At 43.3% G+C, this 27205-nt stretch overlaps 1 protein-coding gene across 1 annotated transcript in view; it reads right to left on the bottom strand.

The window, feature by feature from the left end:
• Positions 1-5861: 5861 nt before the first annotated feature.
• LOC139406631 (inactive serine protease PAMR1-like) overlaps positions 5862-27205 on the bottom strand; it is a 55619-nt gene continuing 34275 nt past the window's right edge. Inside the window, exons 5-14 of the mRNA XM_071149448.1 lie at positions 16617-16834; positions 15886-15993; positions 12793-12963; positions 11832-12023; positions 10577-11572; positions 10212-10388; positions 9929-9995; positions 9075-9307; positions 8393-8769; positions 5862-7561 (exon numbers count right to left, since the gene is read on the bottom strand). Coding sequence (XP_071005549.1) covers positions 6992-7561; positions 8393-8769; positions 9075-9307; positions 9929-9995; positions 10212-10388; positions 10577-11572; positions 11832-12023; positions 12793-12963; positions 15886-15993; positions 16617-16834 — 3109 coding nt within the window. The 3' untranslated portion in view covers positions 5862-6991. The remainder of the gene's footprint in view (positions 7562-8392; positions 8770-9074; positions 9308-9928; positions 9996-10211; positions 10389-10576; positions 11573-11831; positions 12024-12792; positions 12964-15885; positions 15994-16616; positions 16835-27205) is intronic.

Here is a 27205-nt window from a genome sequence, read left to right as displayed (position 1 = left end):
TCAAGGGGGCCGAATACTTACGCAAGGCACTGTAAGTGAATGAATATATTATAATTCAAATTGTATTATTTTAGTCAATACATATTTCATGCAGCCTTTTTTGCTGGCCTAGTTTACCCTAACACAGTGGCCTGAAACTAATGGTTTCCAGGCCATATCAGGCTTGCAATTCACATTATTGGAATTTGTCCTATTGGAATCCAGCCAGAGTGGGAATATCCAACTTTTGGAATTTTTATTCACCTGCAACTTCCATTCAGAAAGACTGCCAGGGTTGGGAAAACTAACAAATGAGACCACATTTGCGATACATCTACGGTTGCGATAACTCCAAGTAACAGATAGGAATAGTTTAGAAAAATGCATGATATTTATAATTGAATAGTATGAGATTAATAAAGCAATCAATGCAAAAACATACAGTTGAAGTCGGAAGTTTACATACACTTAGGTTGGAGTCATTAAAACTCATTTTTCAGGCACTCCACAAATGTCTTGTTAACAAACAATAGTTTTGGCAAGTTGGTTAGGACATCTACTTTGTGCATAACAGAGGTGTACCTGTGGATGTATTTCAAGGCCTACCTTCAAACTCAGTGCATCTTTGCTTGACATCATGGGAAAATCAAAATAAATCAGCCAAGACCTCAGAAAAACAATTGTAGACCTCCACAAGTCCGGTTAATCCTTGGGAACAATTTCCAAATGCCTGAAGGTACCACGTTCATCTGTACAAACAATAGTGGGACCACGTACTTTGGTGCAAAAAGTGAAAATCAATCCCAGAACAACAGCAAAGGACCTTGTGAAGATGCTGGAGGAAACAGGTACAAAGGTATCTATATCCACAGTAAAACGAGTCCTATATCAACATAACCTGAAAGGCCGCTCAGCAAGGAAGAAGCCACTGCTCCAAAACTGCCATTGAAAAGCCAGACTATTGCTTGCAACTGCACATGGCGACAAAGATTGTACATTTTGGAGACATTTCCTCTGATCTGATGAAACAAAAATAGGACTGTTTGGCCATAATGACCATCGTTATGTTTGGAGGAAAAACAGGGAGCCTTGCAAGCCGAAGAACACCATCCCAACCATGAAGCACGGGGGTGGCAGCATCATGTTGTGGGGGTGCTTTGCTGTAGGAGGGACTGGTGCACCTTACAAAATAGATGGCAGCATGAGGAAGGAAAATTATATGGATATATTGAAGCAACATCTCAAGACATCAGTTGAATTTGAAGCTTGGTCGCAAATGTGTCTTCCAAATAGACAATGACCTCAAACATACTTCCAAAGTTGTGGCAAAAAAGTTGATTCTGCTACGACACAACAAAGTCAAGGTATTGGAGTGGCCATCACAAATCGCTGTCCTCAATCCTATAGAACATTTTTGGGCAGAACTGAAAAAGCATGTGTGAACAAGGAAGCCTAGAAAGCTGACACAGTTACACTAGCTCTGTCAGGAGGAATGGGCCAGAATTCACCCAACGTATTGTGGGAAGGTTTTGGAAGGCTCCTGAAACGTTTGACCCAAGTTAAACAATTTAAAGGCAATGCTACCAAATACTAATTGACTGTATGTAAACTTCTGACCCGCTGGGAATGTGATGAAAGAAACAAAAGCTGAAATAAATAATTTGCTCTACTATTATTCAACTGTTCTGCCTGCGACTATGGAATCCTGACCTGTTCACCAGACGTGCTACCTGTCCCAGACCAATTATTTGACCATGCTGGTCATTTATGAACATTTGAACATCTTGGCCATGTTCTGTTATAATCTCCACCCGGCACAACCAGAAGAGGACTGGCCACCCCTCATAGCCTGGTTCCTCTCTAGGTTTCTTCCTAGGTTTTGGTCTTTCTAGGGAGTTTTTCAACACCTGCATAGCTTGCTGTTTGGGGTTTTAGGCTGGGTTTCTGTACAGAACTTTGAGATATCAGCTGATGTACGAAGGGCTATATAAATACATTTGGTTTTTGATTATTTTTATTTTTTTATTCTGACATTTCACATTCTTAAAATAAAGTGGTGATCTTAACTGACCTAAGAAGAATAATTTTTGCTAGGATTAAATGTCAGGAATTGGGAAAAACTGAGTTTGAATGTATTTGGCTAAGGTGTATGTAAACTTCTGACTTCAACTGTAGATATTAAAAATGACAATTCTACCTGCATCATGCTGGGAAATATGATAGTGATGGGTGTGGTTTTGGTTCAACTCTGGTCATTAACACGAACATTGGGGTTCTTCAATGCCACTGAATGTTAATTGTTAACTGAAAAATCAACGATTTGCTGTGTGCTTTGAAATGGACACATCTGCAGGAATCTTCCAGACATTTATTAAAGAACCTTTTAGAATTTTGAAGAACCTTAAGAGCTGAGGAAGAACCATTTAAGAACCTTTTTTTTCAGTGTAGCATAGGAGGCTGGTGAGAGGAGCTACAGTATAAGAAGACAGGCTCATTGTAATGGCTGGAATGGAATCAATGGAATGGTACTAAACACATGAATACAATGTGTTTGACTCCGTTCTATTGATGCCATTACAATGAGCCCATAGTCATATAGCTCACATGCTCTGCTGTGTAGAGCCATCAGCGCTGAGCTCTAAAGAACATGCAATGCTTGCGGGATCCATACTACAGCTGGGTTTGACTGGGAAACTGGACTGTGAACGGACATTTAGTGTATGTCAGGTGTCAAGCGCCTTGCCCCTCCGCCTCTTAAGTGCAAACACACTATAGAGCCTTCATCGCATCCCTTTTGTTAGTATTGTCAAGTGCTTTCCACTGGTCTCAGGGTCATTCTCTAGTTCCCAGCAGATGAGTCAGGTTATGTTGAAGTGTTGGCCCACTCTACTGATGATGGCCAGTGAGCTAACTGGGGCCTGAGAACGAGTCTGCTTCCAGCCTGGGTAGAATAGATCTCTCCTCAGGGGAATTTGAGGCCTAAATGAGGCCCTTGTCCATTTCCAGTAAACAGCCGGAGAAAAGAGACAAAAAAGCTTTCATAAATCTTGTTCCTGTGTACAAGAGAAAGTAAATTGTCTCTAGGTTGCCGTCCATCCGAAGGTTTTATTGAACTTCGATCTCCCTCCAAGTATTCTTTGTACAGGCTGTTCCTGCCAGGGCAGTGAGGGTCCAAGGGAAGGTTATGGCCAGAATGTCATTGTTGCCAACATCAGGTTTTCTACAATATGATGCAGAGGAGGCAGGTGGGAAGAGCTATAGGAGGACAGGGTCATTGTAATGGCTGGAATGGAATCAATGGAATGGAGTCAAACATGTGGTTTCGATATGTTTGATGTGTTTGAGAACTTTCCATTTATTCTATTCCAGCCATTACAATGAGCCCTTCCTCCCACAGCTCCTCCCATCAGCCTTCTCTGATGTGCCGTCTCTCAGCATGCATATGCAATATTGTAGGTGTTGTCGAAGCACCTCCAAAGAGGCTTCCTATCATTTTCCTGTGCAATCAACGATCTCACTGACATTTCCATTTCACATTGTCATGAGGCCACAATTGTTTTTTAATCTCAAACAGTATACGCTACCGGTCAAATGGTTTAGAACACCTACTCATTCAATGGTTTTTCTTTATTTTTACTACTTTCTACATTGTAGTATAATAGTGAAGACATCAAAACTATGAAATAACATAAATGGAATCATTTAGTAACCAAATAAGTGTTTAACAAATCAAAATGTATTTTATATTTGAGATTCTTAAAATAGCCACCCGTTGCCTTGACAACAGCTTTGCAAACTCTTGGCATTCTCTCAACCAGCTTCACCTGGAATGCTTTTCCAACAGTCTTGAAGGAGTTCCCACATATGCTGAGCACTTGCTGGATGCTTTTCCTTCACTCTGTGGTCCGTCTCATCCCATACCATCTCAATTTGGTTGAGGTCGGGGGATTATGGAGGTCAGGTCATCTGATGCAGCACTACATCACTCTCCTTTTTAGTAAAATAGCCCTTACACAGCCTGGACGTGTGGTGGGTCATTGTCCTGTAGAAAAACAAAAACAAGTCCCACTAAGCTCAAACCAGATGGGAATGCTTATCTTTGCAGAATGCTGTGGAAGCTATGCTGGTTAAGTGTCAGCAGCAAAGCACCCCCACACCCTAGTACCTCCTCCTCCATGCTTTACGGTGGAGAAAACACATGCAGAGATCATCTGTTCACCCCCACCTCATCTCACAAAGACACGGCGGTTGGAACCAAAAATCTCAAATCTGGACTCCAGACCTTAGGACAAATTTCCACCGGTCTAATGTCCATTGCTCATGTTTCTTGGCCCAAGCAAGTATCTTCTTCTTATTAGTGTCCTTTAGTAGTGATTTCTTTGCAGAAATTTGAACATGAAGGCCCGATTCACAGTCTCCTCTGAACAGTTGATGTTGAGATGTGTCTGTTACTTGAACTCTGTGAAGCATTTATTTGGCCTGGTCATTTCTGAGCCTGGTAACTCTAATGAACTTATCCTCTGCAGCAGAGGTAACTCTGGGTCTTCCTTTTCTGTTGCGGTCCTCATGAGAGCCAGTTTCATCATAGTGCTTGATGGTTTTTGCGACGGCACTTGAAGAAACTTTCCAAGTTCTTGAAATGTTCCTTAATGACTGACCTTCATGTCTTAACGTAACGATGGACTGTCGTTTCTCTTTGCTTATTTGAGCTGCTCTTGGACTGCTCACACACACACACCTTGTCACAACACAACTGATTGGCTCAAACGCATTAGGAAGGAAATAAATTCCAGAAATGTATGTTTAAGAAGGCACACCTGTTAATTGAAATGCATTCCAGGTGACTACGTCATGAATCTGGATGAGAGAATGCCAAGAGTTTGCAAAGCTGTCAACAAGGCAAAGGGTGGCTATTTTAAGAATCTCAAATATAAAATATATTTGGATTTGTTTAACACTTTTTTGGTTACTACATGATTCCATATGTGCTATGTCATAGTTTTGAGGTCTTCACTATTATTCTACATGGTAGAAAATAGTAAAAATAAAGAAAAACTCTTGAATGAGTAGGTGTTCTAAAACTATGCAGCGATGGATTACTTTTCCTAAGCTTTGAAGAGCTATGATACTGATGGCATCCCAGCCTAAGTATCACCAGTAACACTAGCTTATTATCATTCCCAGAATCCTCATCAATCATGACTCATGCCTATCAACCAACCACAGACACAGCAGCTCTCCCAACATGATAGAAGTACATCTTCAGACTGTGTGTGTGTGTGTGTGTGTGTGTGTGTGTGTGTGTGTGCGTGTGCGTGTGCGTGTGCAAGAGAGAGAGACAGAGAGTGAGTGAGAGAAACGGCAGGGTCGGGTAAGGTATATGTAATACAGAGAACAATGGACACACACATTATTTCCCCTTGGTGTGTGCTTTGATCTATGTGTGTATCTTTCCAGACAGGCTTGATCCCTCCGCCCACCTAGGAGGCTGTGGACTCGGTCTGATTTGGCTATGGCTGGTCCTCCTATAGACGACTAGACTGAGGAGTCACTCACTCAACATCTCATGGTTCATCAGTTATTACAGTGCGACAGCTCCTTTGTTTTCAGGAGGAGGAAAGCTCTCCACATGTGAATACCAAATGGCACTCAATTCCTAGAGTGTACTAATTTTGACCAGAGCACAAGGGGCTCTGCTCAAAAGTAGTGCACTATGTAGGGAATAGGGTGACATTTTGGATGTAAATTGGAACATATATTTTCTGGTTTCTATAGTGATATGTGCAGTTAGTCGTGATTGGGTAAATGTCCGTTTTAATGATCCAGGAGATTTCTATATCTATGTGTTTATTGTGTCCCATTATATGAAAATATATATTACAGAATCAATCATGAACGTAGTCATGATAGATGATCATACAACATGTGTGCTGGACTTGTGAGCTTATTCTGTAGTTGTTTTTGTACATCTATTATAAGTACACGGGTAATAGAGGAAGTGAAGTGAGCATAACTTTGGTGTGTGTGGATCCTCAGCCACTCTGGCCGTGAGCATCCCTCCATAGAAATTGATGTTTTGAAACATCCACCCTGTGGCTAAATGTTTCTCCGTCAATTACTTCCCTCATTTTCTCTTTAGATACTAGCAGAGGGGTCAACACTTAAGTGATTCACTTCATTATACATACTTTATTAACTGGGTAGGCATGTAAGAGGGAGCTGTTCTAAAAAATATCAGGTTGCTGCTGTTTGATTGAAGCATTTCATTGTGTATATTTGACTTGGATTAATTCATAGGCTTTCGCTGGAGAATTGGCCCTGGCTGAACGGCTGGCTGATTTACATAGCAAGCGCCAGGTTCTCTCTTTCATCTCTATGTATTACAATCATATGGGTCTCCTTGAATTAATACTGGATTAAAGCTCACAGAACCACTCTCCGTGATCAACTCCAATCAGACCACTGTGTCTTCACACACACCCCCATATCGTTAATTAAAAACATGGCTTTGCTGTCCTTCTATACAATATGTACATCACTTGAGCCATGTGCAGAGCCATAATAATAATAATACATTACATTATATATATATATATATACATATACATATCAAAGAATACAATGAAAACCAGGTTTTCCCAGAGGCCAGAGGGAACTGGTTTTCAAGTCGTTTTCAAGTCTGTAGCACCAGGTTGAAGGTAAAGCCTGAACACTGAAATACTGTGTTGAGTGGAGGGTCTACCTGATCAGGCTGTGTTAGGGCACCCTAACATCAGTGCACCGCCCTGTGCAGTCCAGTGTTGCTCTGCTCTTTACTGATCGCACTCCCTGCCTGTGTTTGACAAGAAGAGGGACGGTGGGAGAAGAAAGGAGGGAAAGGCAGAATGGAGAAGACATTGGCAAATAAAAGGAATGGGGAATAATGATGAAGAGAGAGATTGGCAAAAAAAGCAGGTGTAGTTGGTTGGAGGGAGGAAAAGAGAGATACAGGGTGGGTCACATCCTGGTGATCTCACTTCATATGGCCCTCTATCCAGTCTTTGAAGTTAGCCACATGTGTGTACACAGTAAACAGGTCCGGGTCACACTCTCCCTGGTCATACCCGAAACTCACCAACCCCAGCAGCCGCCACTCCCCTTTGGACATGTCCCGCCCCCCTGGAGAGGCTAGAGAGGGGTCCTGAGTGGAGCCTGTCTGAGCGGGAAGGATCAGGATACCCCCTGTGTCCGCAGGACAGATGTTAGATGGGCCATAGTCGGGTCGCTGGCGGCCGCAGAGCATGTTGTCTGTAACGCTCACAGGCACGCCATTACGGGCATACTGCTGCTCGCAGGGCACCACGTCAGCCAGGTGCTGCACACCCACCCTGGCCCTCTCCTCTTCCCCAATCCGGGGGTCCGGCAGGGGGGCCCAGCCCATCACCAGCCCCTTTCTGGAGGTTGCCTCTTCCCCCTGGGTATCAGGCAGACAGAGGGGCAGGACCTTCTCCCCGATGCGAGCCTTGTCCAGCAGCTTGATCACGGCCAAGTCTGAGTCCAAGACCAGGGGGTCGTAGTTGTGGTGGACAGAGATAGAGGCCACCTGGAGGAGAAGAGGCGGGATGTTTAGAGAGACATAAAATAAATGATCACAAGGTAGACAGATAACGTAAACTGGTCAGAGTAAGAAACAAGAAAGGAGGTATGGTCAGTGAGACAAGGGATGGTCAGAATGAAGAGGGAATGATCAGAGAGAGAGTAGGGATGTTTTGAGAAAGAATAGATAGAGAAAGGAGGTGTTACAAAAAGAAAAGCTGTAGAAAGAAGAGAGAGACTGTGCCAAACGTAACAGCAGGGTGACAGCTTGGCTCTCTGTGGGACGATGTTAGCTGGGCTTGTTACCTGGCAACTCACACTCCTCACTCATATGCTCATACATTAATTGACTGTCCTTTATAAAGTGCAGTTTGTACCATAAATCGACAAGTCATGTATCACAACCACATTGGTGTTTCCTTACAGTCAAAGTGGAACCTATTCAATGACTGAACATAAACAGACATGGGGCTGTATGGCTAGATGTGGTACACATGATGTCATGTTTGTAAAATGATGCATTATAATTGGACACAGGTTTAAAACCCCTGCCACCCAGCCTTTGGTATTATATAGATCCCATAAGGCTGATAAATGTACCTATATAGTGTAGAACCTCATGTGTGATGAACTGTGCATCATAGTTGTATTTCAGTGTGATTAGTGCAGTGTGTGACTAACTGAGTACAGGTGGTCTCCCTAGCCTATATAGTTTAAACCCCTTTCATTCCTTACTTGCCACCCCTACCCACCAACCCAGTTAGCCCTCTCCAAACCCTATCTCACTCCCTACTCCCCACCCCCCAACCGCCTCAGCCCTATCCAACCCCTCTCTTACCCTAAGATGCTGCAGGCCCTTGGTCTCCCGGAGGTCACTGCGGTAGTGTTTTCCCATCACCACCTTGACCTTGGCTGCATCAAGAGGGTACATCTTCCCCAACTCAGTCACACAGTGGGCTGCCACCACCACACTCCGCTGGTTCACCAGGGCCCCGCTACACACCAGCTGCCAGCCTGAGGCATCGTCTTGCCCCTGGGACCCAGCCCCTGCCCCTGGTACAGCTCCAGGCCCCATATTTAGTGTCTTGTCCAGGCTGGCCTTCTTGTCTAGCTTGGTCCCTGCTATGTTGGTGGAGCGTCGGTAGATGGCGGCTAGCCAGGGCCAGTGGGACTCGGCTGGGCTCTGAGGGTCAAAGGTGGGGTGCTTCCCACATACTGGGAAAAGAGAAGGATGGGGAGACAAGGGTGGAGAACAGGAAAGTGTGGCCAGGGAGGAGAAGATAAAAGAAAGGGAAGGAAGATAATAAACATCATACTTTCCAGAGTGATACAACAACACTTGATATTGTAATTTATGAAAAAATAATTCCATATCATACCCAAACTGGAATATTACTTTTTCAGCCCAATTTCCTTGATTGTTTAGTGTCTGGGTGTGGTTTGAAAGTGTCATTCTTGCATGCCTAAGTGGCAAGAACAATCTTTCTTTATATGAAGTAATGTGGCTCTGCTGTCCTCACCTGGCGAGCAGGAGACATGACGCCCGCTCCACTTGCCAGTCTTGAGGCAGGTGCGGCGTGCACTGCCTGAGTGGTGATAGAAGGGAGAGGCACACTCGTACGTTACGTGAGTGTAGAGGTGGTGGAAGCCCTGGGGCAGCTGGGATAGCACTGGAGGACCTTTGGTGGGACCGGCAGACTGGAAGAGCCTCCTGAACCCAGAGGAGGAGTAGAGCTTATGCACAGGGGTCTTCCTGAGAGGGAGTGTGGAGAGGGGTCAGTGGAGATGCCTTTACAGAAACTGGATATAGCCCTTAGCCGTGGTATATTGGCCTACCTGGTTAAATAAAGGTGAAATAAAAAAGTATATACCACAAACCCCCGAGGTGCCTTATTGCCTGTGCCTTGAACTAGTTACAAACGTAATTACAACAGTACAAATAAATGTTTTGGCTTTCCCGTGGTATGATATCCCACGGCATTCAGCCTATCAGCATTCAGGGCTCGAACTACCCAGTTTATAATGTTCTTTAAGAGGCTAGCAGTGTGTATAAGTAGAGTCCTTTAGGTTTTTAAATGGCACACTTTGATGTGGGCTTCACATGGTAAAGTGCGTCTGTCATTAAAAGATAGAGTCATGTCTTCTGCTATGCTGTGTGCATTAATGAGGATCATACATAATATTCTCTTATGGTGTGTGTATGATGTATGATGTATGATGATGATTATGCACATGTTTGTGGTTTTTAGATATGATGATCGCTAAGGTAAAGCAGATATCTGTAGTGTTGGAGAATGCTTTTGTCTGTCGGATTTATATATCTTGTGCATATTTTTGTCTGCTATGTAACATATGTTAATGTAAATCGACATACCTGAATGGAGCCTGTGGAGGCAGAACTCTCTGTCTGACCAGCTCGGAGACCTTGGGCTCTCTGCAGGCTGCAGAAAAACACACACAGGGTTCCCATTAAAACCTACTGTCAGGCAGGGAGCTGCTCTTATTCCCAATGTTGGGTTGATTAGAGGCTGCTAAAAGTAGCGCCTAACTTTCAGGTGCAACAGCGTATTCCTAGATGATAATCACAAAGTAGAGGCACACGCATGCACACACGCTTGCCCGCAATCACACACAAACACAGACATTCCAGTGCCTACCTCTCACACAAAGAGGTTGAGCGCCCCCCCAGGAGCTGCCAGGCTGGCAGGAGCGTCGGGCGTCACCACTAAGAGCGTATGAGTGGTTACAGAAGAACTCCACCGTCTCTGGCACCATCCCTGGCACCACCTGCTGGTACCCATGGTAGAGCTGCGGGAGAGGAGGACAGCTCTTCTCTGGAAGGAGGGAGTAAGGGAAGATAGAGGTGAAAGAGGGCAGATGGTGAGAGCAGAAGGTGGAAAGGAGTGAGAAAGATGGAAAGGGAGTGAGAGAGTGTGAAATAAAACCTAAGATGCTGAGAGTCATTATAATATCTGTTTTAATGGTGCAGTGTATTTTACAACACGCACTTAAGATATCTTACCGTTGATGATTTGGTTCTCTCTCTTCTCATCCTCAGACTCTTTACTTGGCCTTTCTGAATCTTTTCCTGTATTTTCCTCTTCAGGTTTGCTTGTACTTTCCGCTGTGTCTTTGGCTCCTCTTGAATCTTTAGTTGATCCCATGTCTTTAGTCGATCCTATGTCTTTGCGTGGTTTTCCCACAGGCATTTTGGTTTCCTGACCTCCTGATGAATATGGGGTGAACTGTGTGTTGTTACTTCTAGTTGGAATAATACTCTTCACAACGTCTTTAGACACTGTTGTATTCAGACCCTGCTCTATGTCATTGGTGCCAAGCACGTTCGTAACAGTGTAATCTATGGCAAATGTGTCTCCCCGTGGTTTTATCTCAGTGTAATCTATGGCAAATGTGTCTCCCCGTGGTTTTAAGTCGTTAGGATCAACAATGTTTGGACCACTGCTTGTATCTCCCGGTTGCTCTTTCTTCTCCTCTTTCTTCTCCTGTCCTTTATCTTCCACCACTACCACTATCTCAGGAATCTCTGTAGTCTTGCCTATCTCCTGCAGCACGTCTGTGTCTCCCCCCGTATCTGGACTGCCATCTGTGTCCTCTGTGGTTTTCCCCAAGTCATTTTCTCTGTCTCCCTCCACTGTGTTTAACATGTCATCCGTTTCTTTACTGTCCACTTTATCCTTGCTACCTCCAGTAGGTTTCTCTAGTCCTGTTTCTTTTTCTTTGTCACTCGTTGTATCCTTGCTTCCTTCTGGGATATTCACCCGAGTAATGTCTATGTTTTTCTCTTTACCATCTCTAATATCCACTGTCGTGTTCCTCAGGCCTGTGTCTGGATCTTTACCAGCCACGTCCTCCTTGATACCCGTAGTATTGTCTATCTCTTTGTCTTTGGGTTTTTCAATGTCTTTATGTGTGTCTGTGTCAGTGTCTTTGTCTTTCTCTGCATCCGTTTCTTTGTTCTTTTCTGTATCTTTGCCTGATTCAGCAAGTGTGTTATTCACTGTAGGAACAAGAATAGAATACGAAGTGAATTACTGGGTTTAAATGGCTGTAAATAAGTGTTGTTATACAGTTGACTGACGATTCTGAATGGTTGTACACATTTTACTCGTGAAATATTGTCACTTTCACGCAGGCTTGGTCACCTAGTACATAGTCATTAATTTACAATAATAATAGGTCAACTGTTGATGTCTGTCAAAACCTGTTCCCACTGTCTCCAAACTCTGAATCCTGCCATGCCATGCTCTGACCCTAACCTTTGCCACAGGTGGGAGGTGTTCCGCTCCAGGTGTTGTTGGGAAGACAGGTTCTCTGGTGGGTTCCGCTCAGCTTGTAGGGCTGGTAGCACAGATACTGCAGGGCAAGGATGACGTCATTGGGACCGTACACCTTGAAGTGGTCTCCATGGATGGGCTTGGCTGGGATGGCACAGAACTTCACCATGGGCACTGCAGAGGAACAGAGAGGTAATGTAGGCTCAGTGAGATGGGATTGAGGTGATTAGACACTATTGCTGTAGTGTTAATATGTCTCAAATGTTATTGTATAAAACAAACCTACAGCATTAATGTCACTAAGGTCAATCAAGTTTGATTTTTCATAAAGCACCCCAATATACACTGACTGTACCAAACATTAGGAACACCTTCCTATATTGAGTTGGACCCCTTCTTCCCTCAGAACAGCCTCAGATCAGCGGGCCATCAACTATACAAGGTATCAAAAGAGTTCCACAGGGATTCTGGCTCATGTTGACTCCAATTCTTCCCATAGTTGTGTCAAGTTAGCTGGATGTCCTTTGGGTGGTGGACCATTCTTGATACACACGGGAAACTGTTGATTGTGAAAAACCCAGCAGCATTGCAATTTCTTGACACACTCAATTCGTTGCGCCTGGCACCTACTACCATACACCATTCAAAGGCACTTAAATATTTTGTCTAGCCCATTCACACTCTGAATGGCACACACACACGATACAAGGCTCAATTGTCTCAATGCTTAAAAATCCTTCTTTAACCTGTGTCCTCCCCTTCATCTACACTGATTGAAGTGGATTTAACAAGTGACATCAATAAGAGATTATAGCTTTCATCTGGATTCACCTGGTCAGCCTATGTCATGGAAAGAGCAGGTGTTCCTAATGTTCTTTACACTCAGCATACATTGTGCTTTGCCTCACTCTCTCTGTGCCCCTCTCTCTCATGGGCCTCTTACCACACTGGGGGGCAGGGGCGCTCCAGGTGCCATCCCGGAGGCATACGGCTGTGCGGACCCCCCTCAGCTCGAAACCAGGGTCACAGCTGAATATGACTTGTGCCCCTGAGTTATGGAATACCCCCTCTGTGGTGCCATGGACAGGTACTGGGGGCCTCCGACAACCTACAACTAGAGGGATACACACAAACCCATACACACGCATACACAATTACACACAACCCTTCTCATGCTTTCTGAGCACATTGCGTTTTGTCTTCTGATCACTATAATGTCACCAATCTTCTGCCATCCATAAACACCACTTCAGTGTGTTCACTGCTGTGTGATACAGTATTAGCATTGTGTTGTCTGGTATAACCACCACTCTTTCTGAATAGCCACCCACAGCCTAAGGGCTCTCAGAACCCAGTTCATTATTTACAAACCATTTCTTCCTCCTCAGAATTACCTCTTTGACTAGCTAGAAGTTTATAAATACAGCCTCCACATCGTGCTGCCTTAATAATAGGTCATTTCAGCAGGCCTGGAAAAGTCTGAATAGCTCACAAGGCGACATACAGAGGAATAAATAGAACAGTCCTAGTAAAAAGAAGCTTTAGTTTCCACAGCAGTAAAGTGTTTTTATGATGTGGGTTGGTAGCGTAGGGCTTGGGTTGGTAGTGTGGAATGGAATAGTGGGTGTAATTGTTCAGACAATTGTGGCTCCTTTGCGTTGTTATTGCTGTCTCTACCTTCTTGCCCTTTGTACTGTTTTCTGTGCCTAATAATGTCTGTACCCTGTTTTGTGCTGCTGTCATGTTGTGTTGCTACCATGCTGTGTTGTTATCTTAGGTCTCTCTTTATGTAGTGTTGTGGTGTCTCTCTCTTGTCGTGATGTGTGTTTTGTCTAATATATTTTTATTTTATTTTTATTTTTAATCCCAGCCCCCGTCCCAGCAGGAGCCCTTTTGTCTTTTTAATAGGCTGTCATTGTAAATAGGAATTTGCTATTAACTGACTTGCCTAGTTAAATAAAGGTTAAAAAAAATCACGACAATGATTGACTTTGAAACAGAGAACTTGATTGACACAAATAGTACACATCAATTTGTAATTCACAATCGTTTCCCCTCTCTCTGGCCAGGAACAAAGCAAAATACCAAGCACAAACATATCTGCACAAACACATGTACACACCCACAACCCCCCCCCCCCCCCCCCCCCATACACACACGTGAACATGGGTGTGTATATGTAGGGCTGTTATTATGTGCATCATATCACTTTGTAATGGTGGATATACAAGCATTTGGCTACACCCGCAATAACATCTACTAAATATGTGCATGAGATAAAATTTGATTTGTTTGATTTTGATTTGATATCCCCTCTTGGGACCATACTGTGTCATAGGATCAGCCTCTCTCCCCCTCTCTGGCCGTGGTCGGACAGCGTTGTGATCCAAAACCATCAGAGGAACCCTCCCCATTATCACTATCTCCCTGCCTACCAACATTTCCATCCTCTAGTCGAGCTGCACGTGGGACGGGACAGGGAGCTTTCACTTGGCTTTCCGCATGTGGAGAAGGACAAGGTGCACCACCCTGTTAAGTCATTTTCTTTCTTAGAAAAACAGATAAAAGGCGTGTGTGTGTGGGGGGGGGGGGGGGTTAAAATGAGAGTCTATCATATCCTCTGTGTTTGCCCACACCCCTGTCCTCCCATCACAGTGTCTGTCTGTCTACCCCAGTATAGTCAATCTTCTACTGGGCTGTCTCTACTGGGATGAGTCATAGTCATTATTAAGGAATGCTAACAGAGGATGTTATGATTAATGAAGCCTCATTAATCCACCACTAACTCCTGTCAACGCCTGAGAAACTATGTTTCAATAATCATCTAAAATATAGACTGTTGCATCATCGGAAATATACAGAGAGTCAAGAAAGAGTCTTGAAAGCATGTTATCCTGAAGAAGGTTGTTTGGAATATTGTTTAATGATAGGTAACTTATTGCAGACCCGAAGTGCAGCTGCTGCCAAATCCACCATTTCAGTTTTTTTGTCTAATTAACTGCCTCTGGGATAAACTGGGAGTAATGTACACGTGTTTCCACAACATATACCACATTAGTGTTATCCTAAATCTACCTCACAAACGAGCAGGCCAGCTTTCCTCATGGGAATACCAGCTGAACAACGTGGACGGAATTCCATCCCTCCAATTCTCCCATGCGTTTTATGAGCACCTCTCATCCAACGGAAAAGCTGGCTTAGATTATAGAGGCAGGTTTGTTTCACCATTAGTTTTATAGACTCAACTGTAGCCCTGAAAATAAAACCACCTGAAAAAATGGATAGGGTTCTTGGCCAACCTGTTTTCTCTGGGTCCGGGGGGAGGAAAGGGGAGTGGTGTGGTGGTGGGTATGGAAACCCAGGCCTGTGTCCAGACACCCATAAAGAAGCAGGGTTGTGGTGGAGATGTGAACAGAAGGAGCTCCAGAAATAGAGGGCCCTGTTGGACCTCTATTAGTATGAGGTAGGGGGCTGTCATGCATTGTGTGGGTGGCAGCCAGGTGACTGCCCCAGATACAGATGGCCATAGGGAAGCCTAGCTAAGTTTAGCCTTGCTTACTCATTCTCTGTCTGCCAATATCTATCATTATCTGTCTCTCTTCCTCACTGTCTCTCCCTCTCTCTCGTTATTCTCTCTCAGCCAGTCTTTCTCTCCAAGACGTTTATATAAACTCAGATCGTGAGCTGTAGTTTCATGAAGTTCTAATTCCGTCAAGTGGTTATAGCGGTTTATGGTCCATCTGTCGACACGTGACAGTTTTTACAAGCAGCTGATTGGCCTGGGCCAGATGACCAGTAGGGAAGGCAGCTGGTCTGGAAGCTCTCCACACCACAGAGCCCTTGTGATGGTGACTCACTCACTGTTGTTAGCACTTATGGGACTCTGAGGATATGGTCAGGGGAGAAGTCCAACATAGATACTCTGCATGCTTGTTGTCTGTGGTCTTTGTTTTAACTGTACTACATCTGACGTACATCAGTAACATATGTCACATCACCTTTGTGACTAGGCTAACCCAACGTTTAGTGTACTCACCATTCTCACACCTCTGTCCAGTGTAGCCAGCCAGACAGCCACAGTGGTAGGAGTGGGACGTGTCCAGGATACAGGTTCCATCATGGAGACAGGGGGAGGAGCTGCATGCTGAAAACACACAGAGCAGGAAGGATGCTTAGAAACATAAAATGGACTACATAACAGCAGTAATATATATATATATATATATAAATAATTGCAGGCTTTCCTTGCTCCCTCCCTCCATCTGCAATATTAAGGAGACCAGGAGAGGAACCATTGCTGTGTCCTTAGTATTGCTTTGAACTGGTGTGAAAGTTTGTAGTGGATAGCTTATGTTGGGGATATGGCCCAAAATGTAAAGACAGTATTAAAGTGTGAAAATTCATGCCTTCTCTCCAACACCCTTCCCTAAAAATGTACCGTAGCCTACTACAGTATGTATTTTTGGCATGAGTACAGCTGGCTTGCAGTACTGTGTTACAGTGTGTGTTCATAGTGATTGGGTATGAATGAGGAACTGAGTGACAAGTTAAATTGGTAATTAATAAGGGGTTTCTCTGTTAGGCTGCCAAGCAAGGATCCCCAGGCAGGAGTTTGATAAGGGCTTAGTTATCATAACAGTTAACATTCAGGTAGCTTTTTCAACTTTCTAAACTAATTTCCATTTAAACCACAATTATAATAATATTGAATTAGCATACTTTTGCTACAAAATCCACAGTGATCTCTCAGACATGTACTGTTCCTACCTGAGCTCTCCTGGAAGATGGCAAAGAAGCCGTCAAAATTCTTATAGCCATCGGACACAAACAGGACATGTAGGGAGTTGCCGGAGCTCTGGATTGGAGCAGGCCTGTCGTTCCCACAGAACCGACCAATCACACGAGAGTTGATGCTGTCACCATCACGCACCTCTACATAGTCATAGCGACAGGAGTGGTCGAACTCAAGGCTCAGCATCATGAACCTGTGGGTGGAGATGGAGGGAGGTGGTTAGAAGTGTCTAGGGAGACTGCTCTAAATGATTGTACTGCACATGTAGCAGAGGTCAGCTGAGTTTATTTAGTGGTATTGACAGTTTACCTCAATGTGAAGTACTAATGGGAGTATGGGGTTTGGGGGCTTGGTTTGCTACACAAATTCACATCAAATCAAATTTTTATTGGTCACATACAAGTGATTAGCGAAATGCTTGTACATCTAGCTCCGAGAGTGCAGTAATATCTAACAAGTAATATCAAACAAAGTATTCAACATATACCCAATACACACAAATCGAAGTAGGAATGAATTAAGACTATATACATATGGGCGAGCAATGTCAGAGCGGAGTGACTAAGATACAGTAGAATAGTATAGAAAACAGTATATACATATGAGATGAGTAACGCCAAATATGTAAACATTAAAGTGCTCCATTGCTTAAAGTGGCCAGTGATTTCTAGTCTATACCTATAGGCAGCAGCCTATAATGTGCTAGTGATGGCTGTTTAACAGTCTGATGGCCTTGAGATAGAAGCTGTTTTTCAGTCTCTCGGTCCCAGCTTTGATGCACCTGTACTGACCTCGCCTTCTGGATGATAACAGGCTGAATAGGCAGTGGCTCGTGTGGTTGATGTCCTTGATTATCTTTTTGGCCTTCCTGTGACATCGGGTGCTGTACGTGTCCTGGAGGGAGGGTAGTTTGCCACCGGTAATGCGTTGGGCAGACCGCACCACCATCTGGAGAGCCTTGCAGTTGCCGTACCAGGCGGTGATACAGCCCGACAGGATGCTTTCAATTGTGCATCTATAAAAGTTTGTGAGGGTTTTAGGTGACAAGCCAAATTTCTTTCGCCACCTGAGGTTGAAGAGGCTCATACACTGTCTGTGTATGTGGTCCATTTCAGTTTGACAGTGATGTGAACTCCAAGGAACTTGAAGCTTTCCACCTCCTCCACTGTGTTCCCATCGATGTAGATAGGGGGTGCACCCTGAAGTGCACCCTGAAGTCCACGATCATCATCTTTGTTTTGTTGAGTGAGGTTTTTTTCCAGGCACCACACTCCCAAGCTCTCACCGCCTCCGTGTAGGCTGTCTCGTCATCGTTGGTAATCATGCCTACTACTGTTGTGTCGTTTACAAACGTGATGATTGTGTTGGAGGAGTTCTTGGCCATGCAGTCATGGGTGAACAGGGAGTACAGAAGGGGGCTGAGCACACACTCTTGTGGGGCCCCAGTGTTGAGGATCAGCAGAGTGGAGGAGATGTTTCCTACCTTCACCACCTGTGGGCGGCCCATCAGGAAGTCCAGGACCCAGTTGCACAGGGTGGGGTTCAGACCCAGGGCCTCAAGCTTAATGATGAGCTTGGAGGGTACCATGGTGTTGAATGCTGAGCTATAGTCAATAAACAGCATTCTTACAGTATTCCTCTTGTCCAGATGGGATATGGCAGTGTGCAGAGTGATGGCGCTTGCGTCATCTGTGGCTCTATTGGGGCAGTAAGCAAATTGAAGTGGGTTTAGGGGGTCAGGTAAGGTAGAGATATGATTCTTGACTAGTCTCTCAAAGCACTTCATGATGACAGAGGTGAGTGCTACAGGGCCAAAGCCATTAAGCTCAGTTACCTTTACCTTCTTGGGTACAGGAACAATGGGGGCCATCTTGAAGCATGTGGGGACAGCAGACTGGGATAGGGAGAGATTGAATATGCCTGTAAACACACCAGCTAGCTGGTCTGCGCATGCTCTGAGGACGCGGCTAGGGATGCTGTCTGGGCCGGCAGCCTTGCAAAGCTTAACACGTTTAAATGTTTTACTCACGTCAGTCACGGAGAAGGAGAGCCAACAGTCCATCGTAGCGGGCCGTGTCGGTGGCACTGTGTGCAAGAATGTGTTTAGCCTGTCCGGAAGCAAGACGTCGGTCTCGGCGACGTGGCTGGTTTTCCTTTTGTAGTCAGTGATTGTCTGTAGCCGTTGAGTCGTTGAATTATGACTCACCTTTATCTCTATACTGACGTTTAGCTTGTTTGATTGCCTTGCGGAGTGAATAACTACACTTTTTATATTCTGCCATATTACCTGTCACCTTGACAAGGTTAAATGCAGTGGTTCGCGCTTTCAGTTTCACGCGAATGCTACCATCTATCCACGGTTTCTGGTTAGGGTAGGTTTAAATAGTCACAGTGGGTATTACATCTCCTATACACTACCTTATAAACTCAGTCACTGTATCCGTGTATGTGTCTAGATTATTTTCGCAAGCTACCCGGAACATATCCCAGCCACGATATCAAAACAATCCTGAAGTGTGGATTCCGATTGGTCAGACCAGCGTTGAATAGTTTGAAGCACGGGTCCTTCCTGTTTGAGTTTCTGCCTATAGGACGGGAGGTGCAAAATGGAGTTGTGGTCAGATTTGCCGTAAGGGTGGGGGAGGGCCTGGTAAGCATTCAGGAAGATTGAATTGCAATGGTCGAGAGTCTTAGCAGCGCACGTAGTACAGTCGATATGTTGATAGAACTTCGGTAGCCTGGTCCTCAGATTTGCTTCGTTGAAATCCCCAGCTACAATAAACGCAGCCTCAGGATATGTGGTTTCCAGCTGCATAAATTCCAGTGAAGTTCTTTGAGCGCCATCGAGGTAACGGCTTGAGGTGGGATGTAAACGGTCGTGGCAATGATGGAGGATAATTATCTTGGGAGATAATATGGCTGGCATTTAATTGTGAGGTATTCTAGATCGGGTGAACAAAAGGACTTGAGTTCCGGTAGGTTTCTAGAATTACACCGTTAGTCGTTAATCATTAAACAAACCCCTTCGCCCTTCTGCTTCCCGGAGAGATATTTATTCCTGTCTGCGCGATGTACTGAGAATCCTGCTGGCTTTACCGACTCCGACAGAGTATCGAAAGAGAGTCATGTTTCCGTTAAGTAAAGTATGTTACAGGCCCCGATGTCTTTCTGGAAAGAAATCCTTGCTCTAAGCTCATCAACTTTGTTATCCAAAGACTGAACATTAGCGAGTAATATACTCGGAAGCGAAGGGTGGTGTGCGCGCCTCCTAAGTCGAACCAGCAGGTCACCTCGAGTGCCTCTCCTCGGCCGGCGATATTTTGGGTCGGTCTCTGGAATAAGTTAAATTGCTCTGGAAGAGTGAACAAAGGATCTGTTCCAGAGAAGTCGTATTCCTGGTCATAATGCTGGTAGTTCTTGTGAGTTACCACAACTCTAATATCAATAGTTCTTCCCGGCTGTATGTAATGACACAAAACATTTCCTGAGCTAATAGTGTAAAAAAAATAGTACAGACAAAAATAAAATACGCCATCTTTCTAAATCCTAACTTCTTCCATACAGTGCAATCGGAAATAATTCAGACCCCTTGATTTTTTCCACATTTTGTTACTTTACAGCCTAATTCTAAAACTGATTACATTAATAAAAAATCCTCATCAATCTACATACAATACCCCATCATGACAAAGCGAAACCTTATTTACATTATTACAGTATTGTCACGTCCTGACCTTAGTTCCTTTTTTATGTCTCTATTTTAGTATGGTCAGGGCGTGAGTTGGGGTGGGAATTCTATGCTTTGTTTTCTATGTTTTCCACTTCTATGCTTTTGGCCTGGTATTGTTCCCAATCAGAGGCAGCTGTCAATCGTTGTCTCTGATTGAGAACCATACTTAGGTAGCCTGTGTTCCCACTATGATTTGTGGGTAGTTGTTTTCTGTCTCTGCACCAGACAGAACTGTTTTGTTTTTGTTCGTTCTCGTGTTATTTTGTGTTGCGTTCAGTTTAAATAAATATTAACATGGACATGTACCACGCTGCACTTTGGTCCTCCTCTTCTTCCACCAACGGCCGTTACAGAACTACCCACCACCACCAAAGGACCAAGCAGCGTGGTGAAAGGGACTCCTGGAAAGGTGTATTGGAGTATGACCCAGGGAGTGTGCCGGAGCCCGCCTGCGATTCTCTAGAACATTGCGAGGAGGGGTACCGGAGAATGGAGGTGGCGACACAAATACAGCTGGCAAGGAAGCCCAAGAGGCAGCCCCCCCAAAACATTTTTTGGGGAACACGGGGAGTGTGGCAGAGTCAGGTTGGAGACCTAAGCCAACTCCCCATGCTTACCGTGGCGGGCGTCGTGCTGGTCAGGCACCGTGTAATGCTGTCAAGCGCACGGTGTCTCCAGTATGCGTTCTTAGCCCGGTGCGCTACATCCCAGCTCCCCGCATCTGCCGGGCTAAGGTGAGGATCCAGCCAGGGCGAATGGTGCCAGCCCTGTTCTCCAAACAGCCAGTGCGTCTCCTCGAGCCAGGATATCCTGCGTCGGCTCTGCGCACTTTGTCTCCCGTGTGTCAGCCCTGTGCGTCCTGTGCCTGCGCCCCGCAAGTGCCGGGGTAAAATCACCATCCAGCCAGCACGCGCTGTGCAGGCCCTTAGTTCGAGACCTCCAGTGCGCCTCCACGGCCCGGTCTATCCTGTGCCTCCGCCGAGGACCAGGCTGTCTCTCCGTCTCCTCCCTCCAGGTTCTCCCACCTGTCTGACGCTTCCAGAGTCTCCCTCCAGTCAGGAGCCGCCCGTCAGTCAGGAGCTGCCGGAGTCGCCCTTCACTCCGGCGCTGCCGGAGTCTCCCGCCTGTCCGGCGCTGCCGGAGTCTCCCGCCTATTCGGGGTCCCCAGTCCGAGGTCGGCTGCGAGGGTCGCCGCTCCAAAGGCGCCACTTAAGTGGGCCAAGACAGTGGTGGGGTGGGGTCCAGTCCACGTCCTGCGCCAGAGCTGCCACCGTGGACAGATGCCCACCCAGACCCTCCCCTGTGGGTTTAGCTTTGCGGCCGGAGTCTGCACCTTTGGGGGAGGGTACTGTCACGTCCTGAACTTAGTTCCTTTTTTATGTCTCTATTTTAGTTTGGTCAGGGCGCGCGTTGGGGTGGGCATTCTCTGTTTTGTGTTCTCTGTTTTCCATTTCTATGCTTTTGGCCTGGTATGGTTCCCAATCAGAGGCAGCTGTCAATCGTTGTCTCTGATTGAGAACCGTAGCATGTGTTCCCACTATGATTTGTGGGTAGTTGTTTTCTGTCTCTGTGTCTGCACCAGACAAATGTTTTGTTTTCATTCATTCTCTTGTTATGTTGTTTTGTGTTCAGTTTAAATAAATATTAACATGGACACGTACCACGCTGCACTTTTTTTTTTAAACGTATTCTTTTTAAGGGGTGGATCAGCAAAATATTGCGGAAAGAATATTTGTTCCGTCAATGTAATTGTCTGCATCATTTCCAATCCCCCATATATATATATATCCATACACACATGCATATATATAGACATGCATATACACATACCTATGTAGACATACATACTTTTTAAAATAATATACCTGTCATGTTCTGACCATAGTTCTTGTGTGTTTTCCTTGTTTTAGTGTTGGTCAGGACGTGAGCTGGGTGGGCATTCTCTGTTGCGTGTCTAGTTTGTCTATTTCTATGTTTGGCCTGATATGGTTCTCAATCAGAGGCAGGTGTTAGTCATTGTCTCTGATTGGGAACCATATTTAGGTAGCCTGTTTTGTGTTGCGATTTGTGGGTGAATGTTTTCTGACTCTGTGTTCTCTGCACCAGATAGGACTGTTTTCGGGTTTTGTCACGTTTATTGTTTTGTAGTGTGTTCATGTTGAGTTTCTGTTATTAAAGAACCATGGACACTCACCACGCTGCACATTGGTCCTTCGATCCTTCTCGCTTCTCCTCCTCAGACGAAGAGGAGGAGGAAAACCCTTACAATACCTTTATTATTATTCCCCGCAAACCCTACCACCGATCCCCCCCAATTGGAGTAAACTAACAAACACTTCTGCTTTTACCTTCAATTTATACATCTTATACACATTTTACATTCAGTCTATTTTACAATAGTTTTTGTTTTGTTTGTTTTTAGTCCTTCCTCTATTTCTGATGTCCATCCAGTTTGATTTCTATTTGTAACAGTGCTATTTCACAAAAGTCCTGAACATATATACATTTTACAGACCCCGTATGTTCTACATGTTTTATCTTGCTATTAGTCCCACCCTTCAGCTCCATTCAACCTCTCCCATCTATCTCGCAACATCATCCATTATAGATTTCTATTTGCCATATATTTTTCAACTGTGCTATGATGCTTCACAAACGACTTGAACCTTTCTATTTTCATAGCTTCTACAGATTGTAAATTAAAAATAAAAAAAATTGCAAAAATTATTTTCAAATCACCCAGTATTGCTTTCTGCAGCGTTAGTTCTAGGCAAATGTTGCAATTCTTCAGCCATTCCTGGACCTGTGACCAAAAATGAGCTACATATGGACAATACCAAAATAAACAATCTAATGACTCTGCCTCCTCACAGCAGAATCTGCAGAGCTGGGAAGATTGTATCCCCCATATATATAACATTATTTTAGTTGCAAGAATTTTGTATAATAATTTAAATTGAAAAATGTGAAGTTTTGCATCCGGCGTTGTTTTGCGTATCAATTCATAAACCATGTGCCATGGAATGGGTACATCGAAAATCTCTTCCCAACTATTTTGCAATTTATATGGCACAGCTGTCAGTTTTTGGTCCTTAAATGAAATTGGTATATGTTTTTATTTATCACACTTTTCTTTAACCATTTATGTTCTTTAATACATGGCCGACATACAGGTGCCTTACTTTTTTACCCTTCTACTTGCCTCTTCCATTTTTGTGGTAATGCTGAAATTAATTGGTTGTAATTTTGGGTAGAGCAGACATTTCCATATGTCTATGTTAGCTGCATGTGTGACATAACTCCAGCAGTCCTATTTATGATATCATTCACAAAAATTATACCTTTTTCAAAAATTTCTTCGAAAAATACATTTTTTTGAATCAATAAGTATATTTGAATTTAACCACAATATTTGTTGTATTATTTGTTCTGTCTTTTCAGGTGGATTAAACTGAAATTGCAACCAACTTTCTAAGGCCTGTTTAAAAAATAAAGATATTTTGGAGATTATTTCCTTTTCAAACGATTGAAAGTGGGCCGGTGTAATCTGAATAAAGGGAAAAAGGCCCTTCTTGAACACAGGATGAGACATTCGTAACAATTTACTAGAGAACCAGTTTGGATTTAAGTATAACTTTTGTATGACTGATGCCTTTAATGAGAGGTCTAATGCTTTAATATTTAATCATTTCTGCCCCCCGAATTCATATTTGTTATATAAATAGACCCTTTTAATTTTATCTGGCTTGCCGTTCCAAATAAAATTGAATATTTTATGTTCGTATAATTTAAAAAGCAGGTCACTAGGTGTAGGCAAAACCATAAGCAAATAGGTAAACTGTGATATGACTAAATAGTTAATCAAGGTGATTTTTTTTCACAAATAGATAGGGATTTTCCTTTCCATGGTAGCAAGATCTTATCTATTTTTGCTAACTTTCTATAAAAATGTATTGGAGTGAGATCATTTCTTTCTTTTGGGATTTGTTTGTCCACATCTCCGTCAGACCATTTTATTTGTAAACTACATGGTAATGTAAAATTAGCATTTTTTTTTTGTGATGCAATATGTAATACTTATCATAATTTGGTTTTAATCCAGAGAGAATAGCACAAGTATCTAGATCCTCTATGAGGCCGTGGAGAGACTCTAATTTGGGTTTTAAAAGAAAACATGAATCACCAGCGTACAATGACACCTTAGTTTTTAAGTCACGGATTTCTAATCCCTTAAAATTATTGTTTGATCTAATCTTAACAGCTAACATTTCGATGGCAATAATAAATAGAAATGCCGATAGTGGACAACCTTGTTTTACTCTAGAGAGTTTAAAACTTTCTGAGATGTAGCCATTATTTACTATTTTACACCTAGGGTTACTATACATAACTTTAACCCATTTTATAAGAGATTCCCCAAAATTGAAATATTCTAGGCATTCATATATAAACTCCAGTCACACTTTATCAATAGCCTTTTCAAAATCAGCAATGAAAACCAGGCCTGGTGTCCCCAATATTTCATAGTATTCTATTGTTTCCAGTACTTGTCTTATATTATCTCCAATGTATTGTCCATGTAAAAAACCTGTCTGATTAGGATGAATAATATCTGACAATACTTTTTTAATTCTATGCGCCAAGCATTTTGCATCACAACACTGAAGTGTAAGAGGTCTCCAATGTTTTAAATGGACTAGATCTTTATATATACCACTTGGTTCCTGTATCAGTAATAATGATATCAGACCTTCTTGTTGTGTGTCTGATAATCTACCATTTATATAGGAGTGGTTAAAACATGCTAATAATGGTCCTTTGAGTATATCAAATAAGGTTTTGTATACTTCCACTGGTACGCCATCCAGCCCTAGAGTTTTCTCATCCTTAAAGGCCCCAATTGCATCAAGCAGTTCCTCCTCTGTAATTTGGCCTTCACATGAGTCTTTCTGTACAGATGTTAATTTTACAATATTATTAGGAAAAAAATCCATACAATTAGTTTCAGTTAGTGGAGATGGAGGAGCCTGAAATGAAAACATATTCTTAAAGTACTTTATTTCCTCTTTCAAAATGTCATTTGGTGAATCATGCGTGACTCCATCATTTGTAACAAGCTTTACAAAAAAAAAATTGGTAGCATTTCTATATTGAAGATTGAAAATAATTTGGTGCATTTTTCCCCATATTCCATCCAGTTCGCTTTATTTTTATAATCTATTACACTGGATCTTTCTTGAATAAATTCCTCCATTTCTTTTTGTTTTTCCTCTAACTTATTCTGTGCCTCTATGGTACCGTTTTTATTGCTATCTAACTGTACTGTTAGTCCTTCAATTTCCTTTGTTAATATGGACTCTTTTGATCTAAATTGCTTTTGTTTTAGAGATGAGTACTGAATTGCATGGCCTCTAAAGGCACACTTAAAAGTGTCCCATACAATAACGGGATCTGCTGTACCTATGTTATGTCTGAAAAAGTCAGTTAGAAATTATTCTGTCCTAGATCTAAACAATTTATCATCTAGTAGGCTTTGATTAAATTTCCAATATCCTCGCCCATGTGGAAATTCCGTAAGAGTAATATATATGCCAATTATGTGATGATCCGACCACATTCTGTCCCCTATCAACACTTTTAAAACTTTTGGTGCCAGAGAGAATGGCATAAGAAAGTAGTCAAGACGACTAGCTTGATTAAGCTTCCGCCATGTATTTCTCACTAGTTCAGGGTATTTAAGTCTCCATATATCCACTAATTTCAATATATCCATGACATTCATGATTTCCTTAAGTGCCTGAGGGTGATAGTTTGTAGTGTGATTTCCTTTCCGGTCCATAGAGGTATTTAAGACCGTATTAAAATCTCCCACCATAATTATAGAGTCTAGTGTTGTTTGTAGAGTTGATAAATTCTTATATATATTTTCAAAGAAGCTTGGATCATCATTATTCAGACCGTATAGGTTAATAAGCCATATCTGTTTATTGTCCAATAACATATTCAAAATAATCCATCTACCACGCTGCACTGTGGTCCTCCTCTTCTTCCACCTACGGCCGTTACAAGTATTCAGACCCTTTGTTATGAGACTCGAAATTGAGCTCAGGTGCATCTTGTTTCCATTGATCATCCTTGAGATGTTTCAACAACTTGATTGGAGTCCACCTGTGGTAAATTCAACTGATTGGACATGATTTGGAAAGTCACACACCTTTCTAGATAAGATCCCACACTTGACCATGAGAAACAAGATTATCTGGTCTGATGAAACCAAGATTGAACTCTTTGGCCTGAATTCCAAGTGCCACGTCTGGAGGAAACCTGGCACCATCCCTACGGTGAAGCATGATGGTGGCAGTATCATGTTGTGAGGATGTTTTTCAGTGGCAGGCACTGGGAGACGAGTCAGGATCGAGGGAAAGATGAACGGAGCAAAGTACAGCGAGATCTTTAACGAAAACAAAGTCTCTGAATGTCCTTAAGTGGCCCAGAGTGGACTTGAACCAGATCTAACATCTCTTGAGAGAACTGAAAATAGCGGTTTCACAACGCTCCCCATCCAACCTGACAGAGCTTGGTAGGATCTGCAGAGAAGAATGGGAGAAACTCCCCAAATACAGGTGTGCCAAGCTTGTAGCGTCATATCCAAGAAGTCTCCAGGCTGGCATCGCTGGCTACAAAGTACTGAGTAAAAGGTCTGAATACTTATGTAAATGTTATGTTTTTTAATACATTTGCAAAAATGTCTACTAACCTGTTTTTGCTTTGTTAAGTGTGTGTAGATTGATGTGGGAATTTAAAAGAAAATACATTTTAGAATAAGGTTGTAAC

The sequence above is a fragment of the Oncorhynchus clarkii genome, chromosome 1 (genome assembly GCF_045791955.1).
Source record: "Oncorhynchus clarkii lewisi isolate Uvic-CL-2024 chromosome 1, UVic_Ocla_1.0, whole genome shotgun sequence".
Lineage (NCBI taxonomy): Eukaryota > Metazoa > Chordata > Actinopteri > Salmoniformes > Salmonidae > Oncorhynchus > Oncorhynchus clarkii.
Note: the sequence above shows the minus strand (reverse complement) of the source record. Positions and strands in the feature narration are given on the sequence as shown.